Source organism: Lissotriton helveticus, chromosome 2_1 (assembly GCF_964261635.1).
Source record: "Lissotriton helveticus chromosome 2_1, aLisHel1.1, whole genome shotgun sequence".
Taxonomy (NCBI): domain Eukaryota; kingdom Metazoa; phylum Chordata; class Amphibia; order Caudata; family Salamandridae; genus Lissotriton; species Lissotriton helveticus.
The window spans coordinates 507,547,108-507,568,368 of NC_136059.1; the positions used below are offsets into that span (position 1 = coordinate 507,547,108).

A 21,261-nucleotide genomic window follows, 5' to 3' on the forward strand; every position below is an offset into this window, starting at 1 on the left:
CCTGTACAGCCTGACTCAAAATATACCCTATTAAGGTATTTAAACTGGATAAGCTGAAGGCTCATGGCAATGGCCGCCCCACGAGGGGAGGCAAGGGCCTCCACCCAGTCCTCCTCTTCAAGCAGGCCCACATCACTCTCCCACGCCTCGCAGAGACGCTTCATTGATGGGGAGCTATGTGTGACCAGGGATTGATACATTTTAGAGATCTTATGGTCCTCCAAATCACCCATGAAAACTTTCGCCTCCACTGGGCTGAAATTGGCCAGCTCCTCCAATCCCTCCAAGCTAGGGCAAATAGCATGTCGAAAATGCAGATATTTAAAAATTGGGTACGTGGCATTTGAAAGTCTTTTCGCAGGTCCTGGAACGACTTCAACACGGGCCCCCGCGTATCATCCCCCAAGGTGGAGATCCCAATCGCGTCCCAACCGCGGAATCCAGGCAAGGCTGCCAACTGCGGCAGGCATCCATTCTGCCACAGTGGGGTCTCCCGGGTCAAACGGTTCCACCAACCCATCCTGTAAAAGCCTGTCTCCAGATCCGAAAAATTAGCTGTGTGGCAACCGGCAAAGAGTGCCACCGGGGCGCAGAATATAGGAGTGTGTGCAGCTAGTGATCACCCATGAGCCCACTGCATACTCCGGATCCAACCTATCCCCATACCACCATTCATTAAGGACCAAAAGGTGTGAAGCCCTATAGTACGAAAGAATGTCGGATGTCGCAAGCCACCCATATTATGTGGATTGGAAATAGGTAGGAAGACTACCATGGCCACCCCACCGCCGCATAAAAACTGACACAAGACAGCATTGACATGGCAGAACCATCTTGGGGAGATAGGATGATTTAGTAGCTGATATAAGAGACAAGGAAGAGAGACCATCTTAAAAATGGCTGAGCGACCATATATAGATAAGTGCATGTGGGACCATTTTTTAATATCCTCACGCACCCTGTTCCACACCGGCTCAATTTCTGTCCCATGCAGTCGACTGCGAATCAGAGAGGAACACACCTAGATATTTCATTCCCCCGTGCACCACCTTTACCGCGGAGACCCAGTTGCCAAGATCGCCCCCTCCGCCCAAAACCCAAAGGGTAGATTTTCAGCGAACACCTGCATGATGCACAACAGCCGTGGACCAGTCCTGTCCAAATTAGTGAGAAAAAACAACACGTCGACGATGTATAGGGCTATGCGATCCAACAGCCCATCATCCCATTCAAGACCAGCCACTTGCGGATCGATGCGCACCCAGGCTGCCAGGGTCTCCATAGCCATGGCGAACAGATATGGAGATAGTGGACATCCTTGCCTGGTGCCACGTACAATAGTAAAAAACGATGAAACAGAGCCCACCATGCGTACAGATGCTGTTATGTCAGTATAGAGCAAGGTTAGATAGGAGGCCCTAAATTCAATCTGCAGAGGAGTGCAAATAAATACTCCCAACTCAATGAGTCAAAAGAACGATCCATGTCCCCGAGCAATAGTGCCGCACATACACCCAGGCCCCCAACTGCTGCAATAGCTGTTTGCTCTCTGCGGATATTATGGTGCACGCTGGGACATAAACCCAGCTTGATCCTGATGCACTAGGGAGGAGATATGAGGCCGAAGATGGTTGGCCACAGCCTTGGCCAGGACCTTGACCTCGACGTTGAGGAGGGAGATGGGATGATAAGACGCGTGGTGGTGTCGAAGAGGGGAAGAATGAGATTGGTGTCGTCGGCATAAGAGATGACGTTGATTCCGTAGGATTGGATGATTGTGAGCTGTACAATGTAGAATCTGAACAACGTGGGGCTGAAAGATGATCCTTGGGATACCTCACCGATGAGGCTGTCAGCTTACGAGGTGCAGGAGGCCAGGCTAACTGATTAGTAATTAGCTGATTGAGCTCATTTATTGATGTACAGTTTAAGGCACAGGGTTCAATTGATGATGACGCCCAGGAATTTTACAGTAGGAGGAGAGTTATTGAGAGTTTGTTTAGGTCCAGTTTGCTTTTGGAGAGATGGGTAAAGATTTTGTGTTTTGCCTAGTTAGATGGAGGAAGTTGAGTGACACAGAGAGCTCTACTTTTAAGAGGTAGGCCTTTGTGTTGTGGATGTCTTTCAAGCATGAGGTATTCTCATAAAACTGCTAATCATCAGGATATTGATGTATAGAAATGTTGCACACTTTTGGAACGGCCTGTAAGGGCTAAAAGTAGAGATTGTAGCGTGGCTAGGATAGAATACTGAGGTACTACAATAAATTAGGGATCATGATCCTGAACTGATCCACTTTGTCGAATACTGCCGACATGTCCTGTTTTCCCAAGAGGCAGGAATCACCCTTGTGAATGAGGTAAAGGTCATGAAGTATCTTGACAGCATCTCTCTCAGCATTGAACCCATATCTGAAGTCAGACTGGTGTATGGTGAGGAAGTTATCCACATTGACATAGATGGTTAGCTACATGGGAGACACTGCCTTCTACAGCTTGCCAAGCAAGAGTTGATTAGAGATCAGTCTGTAGTGTGTGAGGTTGTAGGTTTCCAGATTAGGGGCCCGATTTAGAGTTTGGTAGACAGGTAAGCAGCCACTAATGTATGGATATCCTGTCTGCCTTATTAGAAGTGCAATAGGATGTATAATGCATGTGTAATAAGGTAGATGGAATACCGGTCACATTTGTGATGGCACAACTCATCCACCAAACTTGAAAACAGGCCCTAGGTTGTTTCAGGATCAGATTGACATGACCAGAAGCAGAAAAGTTGGGTAAGAGGCCTTGCAATAGGGAACACTTTATCAAGATGAGCCAGGCTTTTTCAAAGAAAAGGAAGTTGTATTTGATGATGATGACTTAGCTTAGTTCTTGAAAGTAGTATGTGGGCTTCAGAATGAAAATGCGGAAATCCTTGACGACTGGGAGAGAGGAGAAGGTCCGAATTGAAGAAGCTTCAAGCAGTGGAAGCAGTTCTTCTTAAGGGAGGATTGCTATTTTATCACTTATCAGTTTCAATTTGTTAATCAAAACAGTCCTGAAATTGGTGCTTCTCGGTGTGGTGTCAGTTGGCTTTGACATCTGTAAAAAATGGCTGTTTGGTTGGGTGAAGAAATGTGGCTTTGGATATAACTGGTTTTAGATGCTATAATGGCTTTTTTGTAGTTTTTCCGAATTGGAGTTCGTAAATAGTTTTGGTGGTGTGCCAACCATTTTTTACACTGTAGAGCATCATCCTGTGGTTCAGTAGTAATTCTGAAAGCCATTGTTAGGAAAACTTGAAGCAAACAGAAGAAAGTTTCAGCGCACCAGCGGTGTCAACAGCTTTCTGAGTGTTATTGTTATAGTCTGAGACAGTGTAATTAATTTTATTTGAATGTTCTACCCAGAATATGTTATCTGTGAGGATGTCATTTAGACTGTCTTTAGTACGCTTCCTTAAGGATCTCAGGATGGGCCCCTTGTTATCTTAATAGATTGGCTACTAATTCTGCCAGATGCAAAATGTGCCTGCCTAATTCTACAGGCTGCTCTCAACTACTCCATGAGCAGTCTTGCACTCTGCTTCCTCTAAGGTTTTGTTCTCTACCACCTTTACTTATCACTTGATAATAAATGTCTTGAACCTTCTGCTTGGTCTGGTTAGGTTTCTGAGATCTTGGAGACTGATCTGACCCTGCTTGCCAATGTGTTTCCTGTCTTAACTCTTTTTGTCACCTCAATGTGGAAAGCAACTTTTGTTAAGGAGAAGGCTGTGCAAGATTTGGACCTGTGTCCTTTAAGGTTTGTGTTGGGTCTTTAATCTTGGTCAGTAACACCACACGTGCAGTACTTTTGTGTCAAGAGACCACTCACGTTAGACTGGATTCAGGGTACCTGATTAGAGGTCAAAAGAGTCCAGTTCTCCTTGAGGATAGTGACTTGCTTACACTTTGTCATTAATACCTTCTGCTGAGTATGGAAGATTTTAAAATAAAATCTGGAAACAAGTTGCGTAGTGGTTTGTGGAAGGATAGGAATGAGGGAAGAGTTTGATTATTTTTCTGTACTTCTGGAGCTTTTCATGTAGAGCATCCCAAACTGGAGGAGATGCTTCTTTCTGTATGACCAGATACAGATGCTCACCTGGGCTTCACTCCGGGTACCAGCTCCTTACTTCTGCAGAAAAAGGTCAAAGAAGCGGTCAGGCTGGTTGATGAACTCCTTTTTAAATTTGTAATGGCTATTTATGAATAGAGGTGCGAGTTGGAATATGACGTATGTTTACTGTGTAGTGGATTTGCATCTTAGAGGCTCTAACTCCAAATTCACTCAAAAGAGGAGTATAGGAAGCTGGCGCTGTATATACTATACCAAAGTGAGGTATAGTGTGCACAGAGTCCAGTGGGACCCCAAAGGTAGGCAGAGGTAAAGTTAGATAGCACCTCACTCAATATTTGTGGTAGTGTGGTCGAGCAGTAAGGCATTATCAGAGGACCGTGTTAAGCCTTTGTTGTACATACCCAGTCAGCAAATGAATTCACTCATTCAAAGACTAAACTTCAGACCAATTGTTTTTGTATAAAAATATTCTTTTAGTTATTTTATTTTCTAGAACCAAGCAAGCCTGGCACAGATAAGTGATACGTACTTTGCAGTTAATACAGTTTGGGTTTGTAATAGTATATGCACTTTGTTTTGACTTACAGTATGGTTTCACAGAAATGCAATAAGTTGTTAATACAGTACGTAGACTTGAATGGGCTTTTCAGTAAAATTACAGGTAAGTTACTTTAGAGATTACTTTTCTTACTCCGAATAGTGTACCTGGATACTACTCTGGGACATTTCCTGTAAACAGGTAAGTAAAATTGTTTTTGTTAGTGCAATTTTAAAGAATTTCTTTAGGTTTTCAAACGGCACATTTGGCTACTTTGAGGTGCCGGGTTTTTAAGAACCCGGTGGTGCCAGGGAATAACACCCGAAGACCTCTGAGTTCCCCCTTGTTTCGGACCACAGAAACACGGAGTCTTCTAGTCGCAGTCAGAGATCAAGTTTTATTGATAGCTACCAAGTAACAGGTGTCCTAGAAGCACGACAAACACGGGTCATGTGTTCTCAGGAGACTGTTCGTTTTTACAGAACCAGCCTTCTCCTTATATACAAAAATAATAGCTGCAGGCAAGAATTCTTGAGTTCATGATATGGCTATACACATATTTCTACAAAAATACAAAGAGCGAAGTCATGTAGGCAAGCCCGTATTTTAGATGTCCAATTCGTGATAGATTACCTAGCCAGGCCCGGAACTCCCATCAGATATCGGTGAAACCTCAATAAAAGAAGGCACCTCCTAGTCATAAAACTGGCCATAAACAGGGAGCGTGGACAGGTGTGTATGTGTGTAGAAAACATGATCTGTAAGTGGTGAATGGTTTGTGGTATGTTGTGCATTGATGCTATCGTGTTTGGCCACTGGGCGAGGAACTGCTCAAACAGGTTTGGCTGGAGGCAAGGGAGTCAGTTGGGACAGGTCAGGGGGAAGTCAGGGAAGGTGGACGTGTCCTTTTAGATCAAGCTCGACCTTTAATTGACTTATCATGAGGGCAAGACAGAAGATGGATACCGTTTACAAAATGGTGTCTGAGGGGTCGGGACGGAAACTACGATTCGGGGGTGTTAGCATGTCTCGATCATGATGCAAATGCATAGGGATGATGTCCTAATCATTATCGGTTCGTCGATACCAAATTCGTCATGGTACGTTGATGTTTCGGGACACGGGTATCGGACCTCGATACCGGGACAACAGTAGGGTCCAGAATTTCAGAACCACAGACCCTCCTTTTGCCCTCATATAAGGCAATAATTCATGTTAATCCGAGTCTAAATCTGTATGAAGGAATTCGTGGAGATGCTGCTGTAGCATCATTCTGTTGCTCAGTTCGTCCCTTGACACAGGCTTCCGTACACATGAGGTAGCACAGAGGCCACATAGTGCAGGAGCGCACTGTACACACAGGCAGAACATAAACAGAAGTGCTAAGATCATCCCAATGAAGATCAGTGTTTTCCATCCCCAGGTAGCGATCAGTCCCCAGAACCACCCTAGTAAGGACCAGTCCCCTTTTTCTACGTGAAGGGAACCAGATATCTCGTGTAACTTAGAGATGGCCTGGTACACTGTCGGTGCGTTATCAGGGACGAAAATGCAACAACTGGATTGGATCACTCTACACACACCACCACGATCGGCGAGTATGATATCTAGGGCAACTCGGTTCTGAAGGGTAATAAGTCGATCCGACTGAAGTTCGGTCGTCAAATTGCCAAGAGCTCCGGCCGTTGTAATCACGGCGGATTCAACTATCCTCGATAACTGGCGAATATTCCTGCTGTTCACCATAGGCCCCCAAAATGGCAGAAAACCCTTTGCGAAGTCAGCGAATTCCTGACCCGCGGTGTCGTCTTTACTCACGACACCTCTAGCTGTCCTTGTCCGATGGTAATCTGCTCTGGCCGTGTAGGTGGGAGGCAGCAGAAATGCGATAAAGCATGTACCTGAGAAGTCAGGGGGCAACCAGGTGTAAGCTTGGTCATGGCAGACGAAATACGTGCCTTTGGCTGCTAATAGTATAGGGGAAGTTCGGGAAGCGAACACATAGGTTTCCGTGCATATACTCTTTCCTAATTGTGCTTTGGGATCCCTGCCGATACCTTGTAAACATAAGTGACCTCGGTTGGGTACTATCCAAACTGGGCGGGATTTCTTTGCTGTCTGGCTCTTACTCAGGTAAACCCCATCTTTAGTTACGTTCCAACGAGTGTACGGAGTGAGTTCATCTTTGGGAATCGTAAGATAGGTGTCGAACTCTCTACTCATATTTCTTATCCCTGCTATTAGTGCCTTGTTACTGGAATCACTTTCAGTAGAACGGGTCGGGTATGGTTCTAGGGCGAATAGGAACATCGTCTGGAAAGCCCACAGAGAACCATAATAACTGAATGGCAGGATGAAGTATGGGATACCCTTATCAGTCGTGTGTGGCATGAGTCCACATATCCAACAGTTCGACGTGTTCATTATGGACTGGTGTTGGTGTAGAAGTTGAATGAATGAGTTATTTACAAATTCGAGTCTTCTGGCAGACTCGTGTTCAGGTAGAGGGTGAAAGTAGTGTGGAGAGATAGTAGGAGGAGGCTGTGGCCGGGTGTCATTTGAAAAAGTAACTTGGAATACGAATAGAGTATAACCAGTTAAAAACATTGTTATGCTACACAACATTAAAATACATGTTATCAAAAACCTTCTTTTGGCCAGTACAGTGCATAATTGTCTTTCAATGTTCGGGAGTCTGGTAGGTCTCTTTACCCTAGGAAACTCCATCCTCTAGTTGCTGCCCGCGGTGGTAGGTTGGTTCTGCCAGGGAGTGCGCTCTGTTCAGTCCGGGGTAACTCCCTTGGACCAACCAGAACCGTTGACCTAGACGTCCCCAGTTGCACTCCCCAGCCTTCAACCGCGACCCTAGCAGCAGAACCGGATGGCGGTTCGAAAATCGAAAATGAGCAAGTTTCCTGAGAGTGAGAGAGAGCTGAAAAATCAAAAATAGTTCTTGGGGGAAGGGAAAATCACATTCGTGTTTTTTTTTTTTTTTTTAGTCTCTTTTTCTTGACCTTAGATTATATTGTTGTTTCCCAGGTACGGTGTGGTCTTCAAACAATGTCTCAGGTTCGGTAGTGTCCAACTGCATAGACGGTGGCACAAGTCCTTGTAAAATATGATCACTCTCCTTTTCGGTACCAGTTTCTTTTAAACGTGCATCGCTGAAAGGGATGAAACGAGGTATGGATTCTGTATGGATTCTGTCTCGGAGTCGGCAATTCCTTCGTTGACCCACCGGTATGGAAGGGGCAGAGGGACCCGTTTACAATGGGTCCCGTGCACCCAGTTCTTTTTGCCTTCCACCCGAACCGCTGATCTCGTGGAAAGAAGTACCAGGTAAGGTCCGGTCCACCTCGGCTGTCCGTTGTTTGTGCGCTGGAAATTCCGCACCAAGACCCACGTGCCGGGTGCGATGGAGTGACCTGGATCGTCAGAGGCTGGTGGAGAGGAACTGTGAACCTGTTGGTGTAAAACACGCAATTTAGTTGTCAATTCGCACAAATAGTCAAGCAGTACGGGGTGCTCTATTTCGCTGAGTTTGTTTGGTCTTGACACGCCCCAGACGTTGGCTGGGCGGCCAAACACTATCTCATGGGGGCTAAGTCCTAACCTGGAATGGACTGTCATTCTGGTTGACAAGAGTGCTAGAGGCAAGGGGTCAGGCCATTTAAGACCTGTACAGGCTTGGATCTTGGCTAATTTGAGCTTTACAGTGCCATTGTAGCACTCTACCAATCCAGCTGATTGGGGGGTGATTCGCAGAGTGGAATTTTTGTTGTATGCCTAAACATTCACACACTCTCTTCATCACGCGTCCTACGAATTCACTTCCATTATCACTCCAGATGATTCTAAGCATGCCGAATCTCGGGAAGAACTCTTTGACAAGAGCTTTGGCAGTTGACAAGGCAGTATTGTCCTTAAGGGGGTACGCTTCCACCCACCTTGAGAAAGCGCAAACAACAACGAGCACATACTTCAGATTGTTGCATCTCTCCATGTGAATGAAATCGAGCTGCAAAACCTCGAACGGATACGTTGGAGGCGCAAAATGACCAGCTGGAGTTGGGGTTCCCCTACCGGGATTGTACTTCAAACATACCATACAGTTTCTGACCACATTCTCTGCATATTTCGGGATATTGCTGTTTTGCCATACTGGGGCCAATACTTTACAGATTCCTTTCGAACTGATGTGCACAAATCCATGAGCCATTGTTACTACTGCAAGTACATATGCGTTAGGTAATAGCCATCGCTGGTGTTCTGACAATTCGACCCAACAACCATTCGCATCTAACCTACCCTTACTTTCTCTCCATTCATTCACCTCTTTCTCAGTTGCCTCGGCTTGTATAGATTTCACGCTTTCGATGGTGTCCTCACACATTCCTACATCAGTAATCCATCTAGCGGGACCTACAACATACATTCGACTCATTGTGTTCCTTGCAGTCTCTTTTGCAACCTCGTCTGCAAATGCATTCCCGCGGCCAACATCATCCTGAATCTTTTTGTGTGCACTGCATTTTACAATGGCAACTTGTAGTGGCAAGGTCAGTGACTGGAGGAGCTCATTAACTAGCTGACCATGTTGTATCTTTGCACCATGTGACGTAAGAAACCCACGTTCACGCCACAATCTCCCAAAACTGTGAGCCACACCAAAGGCGTATTGGCTGTCAGTGTACACATTCACTCGCTTTCCTTTTGCTAACACACATGCTCTGGTAAGCGCAATTAGCTCTGCAGCTTGTGCAGAATTATGGGAAATGCGCGCGGTCTCTATAATGGTGTGTAATGTCGTTACGGCATATGCGGCAGTCGTATCACCATTCGGCAGCTTGAAACATGAACCATCAACCCATAAAGTATCGTTGCATTCAGGAAGGGGAGTGTCCTGTAAGTCTACTCTCCCTTTTGTCTCTTCTTCTGTCCTAAAACAGCAGTCATGGTTATCAATCTTGTCTGTTTCTGTCGGAATGGGTAATAACGTTGCGGGATTCAGTGTATCGCACCTCTTTATGTGGATGTGACTTGCTAGCAGCGTAAGTTCGTAACTGGATAGTCGAGCGCTGGTAAGGTGTTGTGTCTTCGTCCTGTTTAGTAAAATGTCTACTGCATGCGGAACCATAACGATCAGAGTATTATTCATGACTAATCCAGCGGATTGTCGAATGCAGACAGCTGCTGTGGCGGTAGCCCTCAGACAACTTGGTAGGGCTTTAGCCACAGTGTCTAGAGTTGCCGAAAAATACGCGCATGGGCGCTGTCTGTCCCCAAAATGTTGTGTTAAAACTGATAATGCACAACCTTCCTTCTCATGGACATATAATGTAAAAGGCTTACTGTAGTTGGGGTTTCCCAACACAGGAGCCGAACACAATGCATCACGCAACTCGTGGAAACTCGTCTGGCAATCTTCAGACCAAGGCATAGGACTTGGCGTGTCTTTACAGAGTAGTGCCAGCAAGGGTTTAGCTAGTAGTGAGAAATTCGGTATCCATTGTCTACAGTACGATGTAATGCCCAAGAAGGCTCGAACCTCTCTCTGTGTCCTTGGGGCACTCAGTTCTGCAATTGCCTGTATTCTCTCTGGTGTCAGTCTCCTTCCCTCCTTCGACAAGATGTGACCTAAGTAGGTTACTTCTTGTCGGCAAAATTGTAGTTTGGAAAGAGAGACTTTGTGCTTCATGTCACATAAGTGATGCAATAATGATAACGTAGCTTTCTTGCAAATCTCTTCAGTGTCTGCAGCGATCAGCAGACCGTCTACGTACTGAATCAGAGTTGAACCATTCGGTAGAACAATCGTGTCTAGTTGTGTTTTCAGGGCCTGACTGAATATTGATGGGCTTTCGCAGTAGCCTTGAGGAGCGCACTTGAAGCGGAAACTTCGTCCTCCTAAATTAAATCCGAAAATATCTCTACTCTCCTCAGCAATCGGGATGCTGAAGAAAGCGTTCTTCAGGTCAATCACCGAGAACCAATTTGCTGAAGCTGGCACCATCGTCAATAAAGCAGTAATGTCGGGGACAACTGGAAACTGTGGGATAACTATCTTGTTCACTTCTCTGAGGTCGATCACGAACCTATACACAGGGGGCTGTGAAGGATCCGTACGCTTTAAAACCGGTAAGACTGGACTGTTACAAACATTTCCTGTCGTTTCTTCAATGACGTCCTTATCAATCAGGTCATAAACAATCGTCAATAACGCCTTTTCACATTCGCTAGATATTTTGTATTGGGGAATGCGTGGCAACCTAACGTTGGCTTTCAATGTTATGACATACGGTGCTATCTCCAAACGACCTACATCATTAGAGCCATTAGCCCAAAGTATATCAGGAAGTGATGACAATTCAGTTGCAATATTTTCTTTTGACACATACATTGGAGAAATTACTTTCTTACCTAAAGTAAGTTGTACTCCCAATGGTGAACAGTACAAAGTCGCATATAACCTTTTTAGCAAATCCAAGCCTAACAAATTTTCACCGCAACCGGTTGTCAAAATGAGGGGTGCTTCTAATTCGCATGGGCCAATAGAAAGAGATACAGGACTGGAGATCGGGTTTCTAACAGGGGCGCCAGAGAAACCTACTGAAACATTCATTTCGCCAGACAAAGGTGCGCCAGGAAGTTTCGAGTGCATGATAGAAGTTTTTGTAGCACCAGTATCCAGCAGAAATGGCTCTGACACTCCTGACGTAATTACCTCGACATAAGGTCCATTCTGATCTACTGGAACTGAAATAACTCCCTCTCTTTGTCCATGGCTGTCCTAGCAATCGTTACCCTCATTTTCGTGTTCGGTGTAATAGTCGTCAGCATAGTACTGAGCTGACCTGGACGACGCATTATTCTGTTGGTCAAAGCTGTTCATCGAATTCTGAGGCGGAAAAGAAGTTGTATTTTGGGTGAAATTTCCACGGCCCCTACCTCTAGGGGCATGTTGAACACCTCTTCCCCTTACACCTGAAGCACCGCTCAAACGTCGTGCAAGAGCCGGACAATTACCTTTAAAGTGACCCTCTTCCTTGCAATACGCACATTGATTCGGGCCATAAGCAATACGCTGATGGGAAAACTCGTTTCCTTGCGCGTTTCTCGAATACTGCTGTTGTTGTTGATAATTGGGCTGACTAGCCGTACGAGGCGGATAAGCTTGCTGGAGAAGAACTTTAGTTTTTAAACCTTTTGTCTTTTTGTCGACTTTATCTAGCTCGTCTTTGCGCCTATTTTCATAGTACTGGGCTGTAGCTAAAATTTGAGCTGACGTAGAGACAGCCCAAGCACTCTCTGAATCTTTCAGTTTATTACACAGTTCAGGAATTAAATTATGTACGAATTTGTCTACAAACAATCTTTGACCACCCTCGGTAGCCATATCCTGACCACTATGATCGGTGAAAGTCTCCTCAAATCTTGTGAAAAAGTCAGACACATTCTCATCTTTCTTCTGCTTGCACGCAGATAGCTTGTCCCAGTTTACGCGTACTTCAGTCATTATCGTTTTCATGTACGCGATAATTCTACCAGGAAGTTCAGCTATTAACGGCTCAGGTTTAGAACCACCAGTTTGTCTAGCATCTATAGCGGCAATGTTCGCCCATGAGTCACCTAGTTCTTGGTCATGGTTCGTATGACGTATTTTGCTCCATAGAGGATGTGGAACAACGTTCCCAAACAGCATGTCTATATCCGCTAAATTCATTATACATGAGCTTGCAGTTTGCGATAACTCCTTATAATACCCAGTCGGGTTTTTACGAGGATCAGGCAGTGTCTGCTTGAGTGCTAAGACATCGGATCTTTTCCAGGGGACATGTACCCATACACGCTGGAAATGAGGCAGAATTGGCGGATTCGCATTCGCATCACCTTCCCTCCAAACCGGAGGAACCTCTCTCATGGGGTACTGTTTCGCTCTTTTCCCCCCTGGTGCATCCTCTTCGTCACATGATCTAGAGACGTTTCCCTTACTCCTATAAGAGAGCAATAACTCTATTGCTTTCTCAACATCTGCACCTATAATCATACCTTCATAGAACTTAAAGCGTGTACGCCATAGTTCGTTCATTGTGTATGTGGGATCATTTGTCTTCACATCTTCGCCCAGATATACACACATTTCTTCGAATACGTATCTCTGAGTGGGTGCATTCCATTGACGGAAAACTTCCATAACAGACTGAACATCATATCTAACAGTATCCGTAATCCATTTACGGGCTAGTTCATTCAGCACTTTTCTTTCCTCGTAATCAGACAGTTGACTACGTAACTGTCTATGTTCTGTTTTAGGGGTCGTTTTAGGCGACCCGAAGAAAGGTGAAAGCAGACCAGTGACGGTACCTGTCACTCTTTGTCTAATAGAAGGAGAACCTTGCGGAGGAGCAAGTGTATCGGAAAAAACAGGCTGAGGCAAAGAAGAAGTAGAGGCAATAGCAGAGGAAGCTGAAGTAGTAGCAGACGTAGTATCATAGACAATAGCTGGAGCTGTAGGCAAAGTCGTAGAAGTAGATGGAGTATGTAGCAAAGATGGCGGCCCTTGAGAAGGCTGCGCCGCAGAAGTAGAAACCAGCTGAAGAGGAGCTGGCGTTCGTGCAAGAGCTGGGTTACGTGCGCCGGGGCGCGGTATAGTAAAATGCTTTGGTGTTGTAGTAGCGTTTAACGCATACGGTGGAGGTGAGTTTAATAAGTGGGACATCAATGGATCTTTCTCAGATCTCTCCTCTTGACCTTGTCCCTTATTTGGTAACATCGGGTAGCATTTATCTACTGCTAGTTTCTTGCTCCTAAGCATTTGTTCGCTTTCTTGCTCTTCCTCGTTATCCCTGTATGCAATGGCAGCTTGCACCATTGACATACCTCTCTTATTCTTTTTTGCTAATTTTATTTCTTTCTGTTTGGCTTCTTTGCGCCATAAGCGGAAAGAGTCAAACATCGCCGGCCGGGCTTTTCTCTTAAATAATTTGACCTCTCGGTTATCTAATATTTCTGAGTCGAAACTACCATATTGGGGCCATTTTAAAACACCATCCTTGCGGGTGTATTTTATCCACACTTCATTATATGTGATAGGACCTACGCCGTGCTTTACATAGAGCTCGTATGTTGGAGTTCCAATCGGAGGAACCGGACAGGAATCCTCTAATCGGGAGTCCTTACTACAACCAAGACAAAACAAGTTTCCAAGTCTGCTAAAACCAGGCATCTTTGCTCACTAGTCTAGCTTCAAACTTCAAAGGATTATCTGTTACGATATTTCTCGTGAATACACAAGTCCTTCGGCTTTGGGGCTTGCAAGTACCAAATCAAAGCGTATCTCAAGGATACCAAAAACTAAGGACAAACTAAGGACTGGGAGACGCTCCACTTATACTTAACTGAAGTATTTGAAGATCGGTGACGTCGCTAGAAGACTCGTCTATCGTTTTGCTCTACCAAGGATCACTGGGTCCAAAACAAGGCGATAGTCAGGGCAGCAGTCCTTCGTAGCCGTCGGGACGCGGGGAACCTCGCAGCAAAGACCTTCGGAACCACGTCGACATACAGGGGTCGCTGAAGTGGCTGGCCGTCCTCCGGAATTTTCACACGAAGCTCCTCACGAACATCTGGCTTGGACCGTCGCCGCTTGATACAGCCCCGAGTTGGGCGCCAACTGAGGTGCCGGGTTTTTAAGAACCCGGTGGTGTCAGGGAATAACACCCGAAGACCTCTGAGTTCCCCCTTGTTTCGGACCACAGAAACACGGAGTCTTCTAGTCGCAGTCGGAGATCAAGTTTTATTGATAGCTACCAAGTAACAGGTGTCCTAGAAGCACGACAAACACGGGTCATGTGTTCTCAGGAGACTGTTCATTTTTACAGAACCAGCCTTCTCCTTATATACAAAAATAATAGCTGCAGGCAAGAATTCTTGAGTTTATGATCTGGCTATACACATATTTCTACAAAAATACAAAGAGCGAAGTCATGTAGGCAAGCCCGTATTTTAGATGTCCAATTCGTGATAGATTACCTAGCCAGGCCCGGAACTCCCATCAGATATCGGTGAAACCTCAATAAAAGAAGGCACCTCCTAGTCATAAAACTGGCCATAAACAGGGAGCGTGGACAGGTGTGTATGTGTGTAGAAAACATGATCTGTAAGTGGTGAATGGTTTGTGGTATGTTGTGCATTGATGCTATCGTGTTTGGCCACTGGGCGAGGAGCTGCTCAAACAGGTTTGGCTGGAGGCAAGGGAGTCAGTTGGGACAGGTCAGGGGAAGTCAGGGAAGGTGGATGTGTCCTTTTAGATCAAGCTCGACCTTTAATTGACTTATCATGAGGGCAAGACACAAGATGGATACCGTTTACAAAATGGTGTCTGAGGGGTCGGGACGGAAACTACGATTCGGGGGTGTTAGCATGTCTGGATCATGATGCAAATGCATAGGGATGATGTCCTAATCATTATCGGTTCGTCGATACCAAATTCGTCATGGTACGTTGATGTTTCGGGACACGGGTATCGGACCTCGATACCGGGACAACAGTAGGGTCCAGAATTTCAGAACCACAACTTTTCCAAGAAAAACAGTCAATGTTATCCTATGCAGGAAAATAGTGTTATCGGTTTAAAGATAAGTATTTGGTAGTGGAAGGTGAGGTTCTGGGGGTAGACTCAGGTGTCCCCCAGGGTCAAGGATGCACTCTTGGTACACCCTCAGTGGCATTAGGGCAGCCGGGTGCAGAGGGCTGAGTCCCAAAGTTAACCAATGGGGGATAGTGGGCATCCCGTTGGTGGCTGCTGACTAGTAGGCCACTTGGTTGTGGGAGCAAAGCTCCTGGACTTTAGCTCAGTGCAAATGGGGAAACAAAGTACCACCAAAAGTGCACCCTTATCGGCACTAGGGCGGCCGGGTGCAGAGTGCTGTTTTGACGTCTGGCACCCTGTTGTTTTGAATGGGGCACCTCCGGTTTGCAAGGGCACTGAAGGCTTGGGGATGAAGATCTTCTGTGTACGACAACCACTTCGAGAGGTAAGTTGGGAAGTTAAGGGTTGGTTAGGCACCGTCGGTTTGGGCACCCAAGGCCGTGGGGCGTCGGGTGCAGGGCTGCCTTTTTGGGGTCGGATCTTCTTACCAGCTCCTGGTCGCGCTTGGGGAAACCTTCTGGATTTAGGTCATTTTAGAGATGACCCCTGAAAACTAACCTACCACTAGTGTCCACACTGAGTGGCTGCTTTCAGCTGCCACCACCAGACAGGTTTCTGGACCCTTAGGTCAAGAGCCTGCTGCTCTCTGGGGCCTGAAACAATGCACATCCTGGGACGAGGTGCCAAGTCTTCTCCCCTAGGATGGGTAGGGTTCACGAAGGGGAAGCTTCAAAGGCTTGCCGCCTTTGTGAGCTTCCCCAGGCCACTTGCTGCTTTAAGCAACTGGTTCCCAGTGGTTCTGACCTCCACTTTGGGCGGGAAAACGGTGGGGAAAACAATTGATGAAGAGAAGAGTGCCCACCTTGGCCAACTCCATCCCTCAGGTGGGGGAGGCGAGGTGAAGCACAACTCTCAGTCCCCGCCATCTTGCAGATGGGAGGACTCAGCCAACCAGGGACAGGCTCATGCCCCCTCCCACTGGAAGGTGGTATAATAGGGGATGTACCCACCCCCATGTTAGTCTGCTCACAGAGCAGCTCAGTGTTTGGGTGTGGAACTGTACAGGTGTTTGTGTGTAAGCGGGCAAGAGAGTTTTGTGGATCTGGTGAAGTTGGACTTAATTGTTTTGTTTTCCATTTTTCCACTTCATTTTCAGGTTATTCTTCTAACACTGGAAATTGTTGTGTGATAGATAAATATGAGGTTGAAAGGGAAGCTTGGAAATTAAAAAAATGAAATTTGTCTGATGATTTTACACTTGGGTACCCACCTGCTTCATGTTGCTGAAAGTGTAGCTATTGATATCTGTGGGCAGGTGAATATAAATGAATGTGCACAGAGTATTCCTGTAGACTACTAGTCTATGGCCACTTTCTCTTGTCCACCAGCAATGAAATGGCTTCATGCAAATCCTTTTTTTGTTAATTCTGCTCTAATTTAAAGTTAATCACTAGGTGAAAAATAATTTCTTGTTGTGGTTTGTAAGCCTTTGCAAATGTATAATGATTATATCTTTTTATAGAGAATATAATTGTATTCGGTCTCTTTATGAACAGACTGGAGTAATTTCAATATTTTTTGCAAACTAATGATACCATTGTTCAATAGGTCTTGCTGAAAACTACAGCTGGTGATATTGACATTGAACTTTGGTCAAAAGAAGCTCCAAAGGCTTGTAGGAACTACATTCAACTATGTATGGAAGGTAATACATGGATGACTTCACCTTTTATTGGAAATGGCTGCCTTCTGTATGTTTGTTGATATTTATGATTGCCTATGAATGTTTGACCAACAGTCTGTAGTATTCCAATGCTGAGCATTTTCACACTGCCGACGCTGAGGCTTGAGAGACGCGGCAGAGCACTACGATCGGGAGCGGGCCCGCGATGGCGGTGAGTAACTGGGCATAGCGGGGCGGCAGTGATTCCACCCTTCTCCCTGCTTTTGTGGCTTCGGGAGCAGCCACGTCTAGCGCCTCCCTTTTTGCTTACTCGCGCCCCTTGCCATCCAGCTTACAAGCGGGGACAGGGCCCGCTTGAAGACCAAAGCAGAGTGCACCAGGGCAAGCGGGGGCGCGAGGTGGAGTTGAGCAATGTTGGTGGGGGGGGCCTCGCTGCCTGCCGTGCCGAACAGCCTCGCTTAGCAGTGAAGCGCCCACCTGGCTCCCAAGGACATCCTGCAAGGAACACTGGTTTGCTGCTCAATCCTCCCCTGGCTAGACACTGAAATCAGAATTGGCCTTTGTGCTGGTGACCACATACTCTCTTGCCTTGCTGGCCCCCTTCAACATCGAGCTGCACTGGTCAGGAATCCCAGGCCACTAAACTGTTTGCTACACAGCGGATTGCTCTTCAACTCTGAGCACAGACTTGTGTGGGGACGGCTATGAGTGCGGTATCCCTGGGCCAGCCCCCTGACTCTGAGTCCACGGCAGGCTCCTGAGGTGCGCTCTATCTTGACAGTGAGGCCACCGGCACAACACAGGCCCTCTTTGCTGAATAAAGGCGCTGATGATTTAACATTTGCTGCCGCCACACACAAACTTGCGCATCGTTGTCACCCCAGTAATAAGCGTTTCTTCGCTCCATGGAATCCCACAATTTTGCTCGGCTTCATTCGCTGTTTGTTGCCACGACGCCCCTCTCCTACTGCCTGGAAAAAATCTGTTCCAATTCACCCTCTGTGGACCATCTCCATGGCATGGGCCGCAAAGATCCTAAACAAGAGACCCTCCCCTTTGAAAAGCATGTAGTAAGGGCCCCTTCAGAGAGTACCAGCATGGCGGAAAATGCTCAAGGAACGGAACTGCCAGGAGACTCTTCCGCTGTCACCACCTCCATGCTACAGGAAATGAGGGCTGGCTTCAAGGCGCTGGATAGTAGGTTCGATGCGCTTGACAAGAATCTTGCCAGCTTAGGGGCTAAAATTCAAGTCCACGACAGGAGACTCGACGTGGCGGAGGCACGCATCTCGGACATAGAGGACGGGACTGCTCAATCCATTAAAAGATTGGAACGGGTCGAACGTATCCTCAAAGATGTGGCAATCAAAAACGAGGAGTTTGAGGCGCGCAGTCGACGCATCATCATCCGCATCCTGGGGGTTCCGGAGACCACTGCCACTGGTCATATGGACCTGTTTATGGACAAAACTGTTATCTGATATCTTTGGCAAGGAGTCCTTCGCTTCTGGTTTTGTGGTGGAGAGAGCACATAGATCATTGGGCTCACGGCCTAAGCCAGGTCTCCCACCTACACCCATCATCGCACGTCTCTTGAACTTTCGTGATCAAGACTTGGCTTTGCGACTGGCTAGGTAACGTGGGGACATTGTTTGGCAGGGTACTAAGTTGTCCCTCTACCCGGACTTCACTATGATGGTGCAGGACGCCCGTCGTAAGTACAATGGGATGAAAACTGCCCTCCGAAACCTAGGGCTTACCCACTCAATTGCATGTGGATGTGGGAGGCAGGGCTCGCATATTTGACACTCCTACTGAGGTCAAGAAATTCTGCCAAGCATTCTAACAAAATAACAATCAGGCCTCGGCGGGTGGTGGGAGTCCCTCTCCCCCGCATAGTGGCTCTGACGCTAGTACACACCTATTTTCCAGCTCCGGCACCGGCTAACATTCCCTGACTGCTCCTGTCTCCCTGCTGACAGACTTATAAGGAAAACGTTATGCATCCTGGTATGATCCTTCACTTGGCTGTTTGATTGCCATTGCATTGCCACCCCCCTATGGTGTATCCCTTGGGACTGTTCTTGTATACACTGGGGTTCAGTTTTTGGGGACTGTCATTTAAGTATAAAGTCAATTTGCGCTCCATGTTCTATTATTTGTTAGCCATTGGTCTCACTCTGTTCAAAGAGAGGCTGGGTGGGGGATGAGGAGGAGTGTGGATCAGGTTCACATATATGTTATTCGTTGGTTGCTGATATGTTCACTGTCACAAATTCTTTTTCTTTAGCACTGCTGTGCTATGTCTGGTCTGTCACGTCCATCTTATGGCTAGACCGGGTAACATAGAGGACCCCTCCAGTCTGACCCTGGCGTCCTGGAACGTACGAGGGCTCATGACAACCGCAAAAGACGGCAGGTGATACAATACCTTATGAAACACAAGATTGACATCGCATACTTGCAGGAAACTCACCTACCCAAAACAGATGCAGCACACTTCGGTGCCAGCTGGGGAGCACACAGATACTTCTCCAATTTTAGCAATTACGCCAGGGGCACAGTCATTCTCATTCACAAAAGGATCCCCTTTAGTCTTGGCACTATTTTGCGTGATGCAGAGGGTAGGTACATTACTGTCACAGGCTCTCTAGTGGGTCAGAGGACTGCCCTGGTTTGTGTTTATGCCCCAAACACGGACTCCCCTGACTTTTTTCACACTTTGACCACCCAGTTGACTAAGCTATTACTGGTGGGTGGGGACTTTAATTTGCTCCTTAATCTTGGGTTGGACAGTACCTCTGTATCTCCTGACACTAAACCACGGTCTTGACGCGCCCTATTAAAAATGTGTGAGCAGTTCTCGCTTTTAGATATCTGGCGCGAGCATAACCCCACTCCGACAGACTACACACATTACTTCGGCCAGCACAACACCTGGACTACAATAGATTTTTGGCTCATTTCTCCCGCAGTTGCAGGCTGGTTCCGAATGCTTGAGACTCTCCCTCTAGTACTGCAAGTATCCCCCTTTTTAGCATTTTATCTGACATCTTATCTGGCAGCTTTGGAAAACCTGGTCTTAAACAGGTCTTGTTTTTTTCTGTTTCCATGTGTGCTGTGTTGTGCAGCACACATAAAAACAGAAAATTGCCATTGATTATGTGCAGGAAGGTGAGCCTTCCAGCAATTAAACAATCAAAACAAATGCAACTTCAATGTGTGCTGCTTTAAGCAGCACACATAAAAGTAAAAAAAAAAAGTAATTTAAAGATTGTTTATGTGCAGGAGTGAAGATCTTCCTGCGTATAAACAATCTTCCCCTCAACGCAGACGCCCTTGCTCTATGGTGCAGGGGTGCCTGGTTTGGCGCTAGGCTGCTAAGTTTAGTGCCAGCGCAGGAGGAAATGCAGGGCTGCACCATATTGTTAGAGAAAAGTTGAGGCAGCACCAGGGATGAAGTCACACAAGACCCAACATGTTTCGTTCCCTTTGAAGGAACTTCATCAGGGCAAAAAGTTTTTGGGATGGACCACGTTCCATTTGAGGAGTCAAGGCTATAATGAGCCCAATTGGACGAACAACAGTGGAATCCAGTTTCTAGATGACTTCGGCACAGCATTACAGCTAGGTTCTGTTTGTTGCGGTAGATCACTCTGGGTTATAATCATTAAAGCCTTGACTCAGCAAATGGAACGTGGACCAGATATGCTGTCCCTGGCATCATTCCACAACCGCTGTGATCATTGAGCATTATGTAGCTTCCATTGGAAAGCTTCTTAAAAATTGGACCTATCACCGCTGTCTGGGAACCCTGCAGGTGGCATGATAAGTTGTTTGATGAACCCTCACAGGCTCCATGTAAATTAATGCCTTGACACAGAAGTGTACCGCTTAGTGTAGTTTTACAGTTTTTTCCACTAAGAAATACCTCCTTTTCCCTACTCCAACATTTGTGTGTGTATGGTAAATCTCAGGTCGACTTTATGTATTCTTTACCCAAGCTTTCATACAGGCCTACTGGTATATGTTTTAAGCAAAATTGAAACTGGAAAATCGTCACTGGTATCGTGCCATATATCATCCATTCAACTGATGGTTTCTCAGAAACGGTCAATGGTAATCTCTCCAGTTTTTCTATGCTCAGCATCGTATAGTCTGCTCCCCTCTGTGCCCAAGAGATTTGTTTATCTGTAAGGTTAAATACAGTAAACAATGACATAGTGTTGATTAGACGCCAAGGCACATAGCCAGAACGAAGGTTTTGTAACGTCCAGCCTAACAG

The 21,261-nt window shown here is 46.3% G+C and overlaps 1 protein-coding gene across 1 annotated transcript in view; it reads left to right on the top strand.

Annotated features, from left to right (window-relative positions):
• Positions 1-21,261, top strand: part of CWC27 (CWC27 spliceosome associated cyclophilin) — a 1,032,773-nt gene that overhangs the window by 17,777 nt on the left and 993,735 nt on the right. Inside the window, exon 2 of the mRNA XM_078675149.1 lies at positions 16,901-16,997. Coding sequence (XP_078531275.1) covers positions 16,901-16,997 — 97 coding nt within the window. The remainder of the gene's footprint in view (positions 1-16,900; positions 16,998-21,261) is intronic.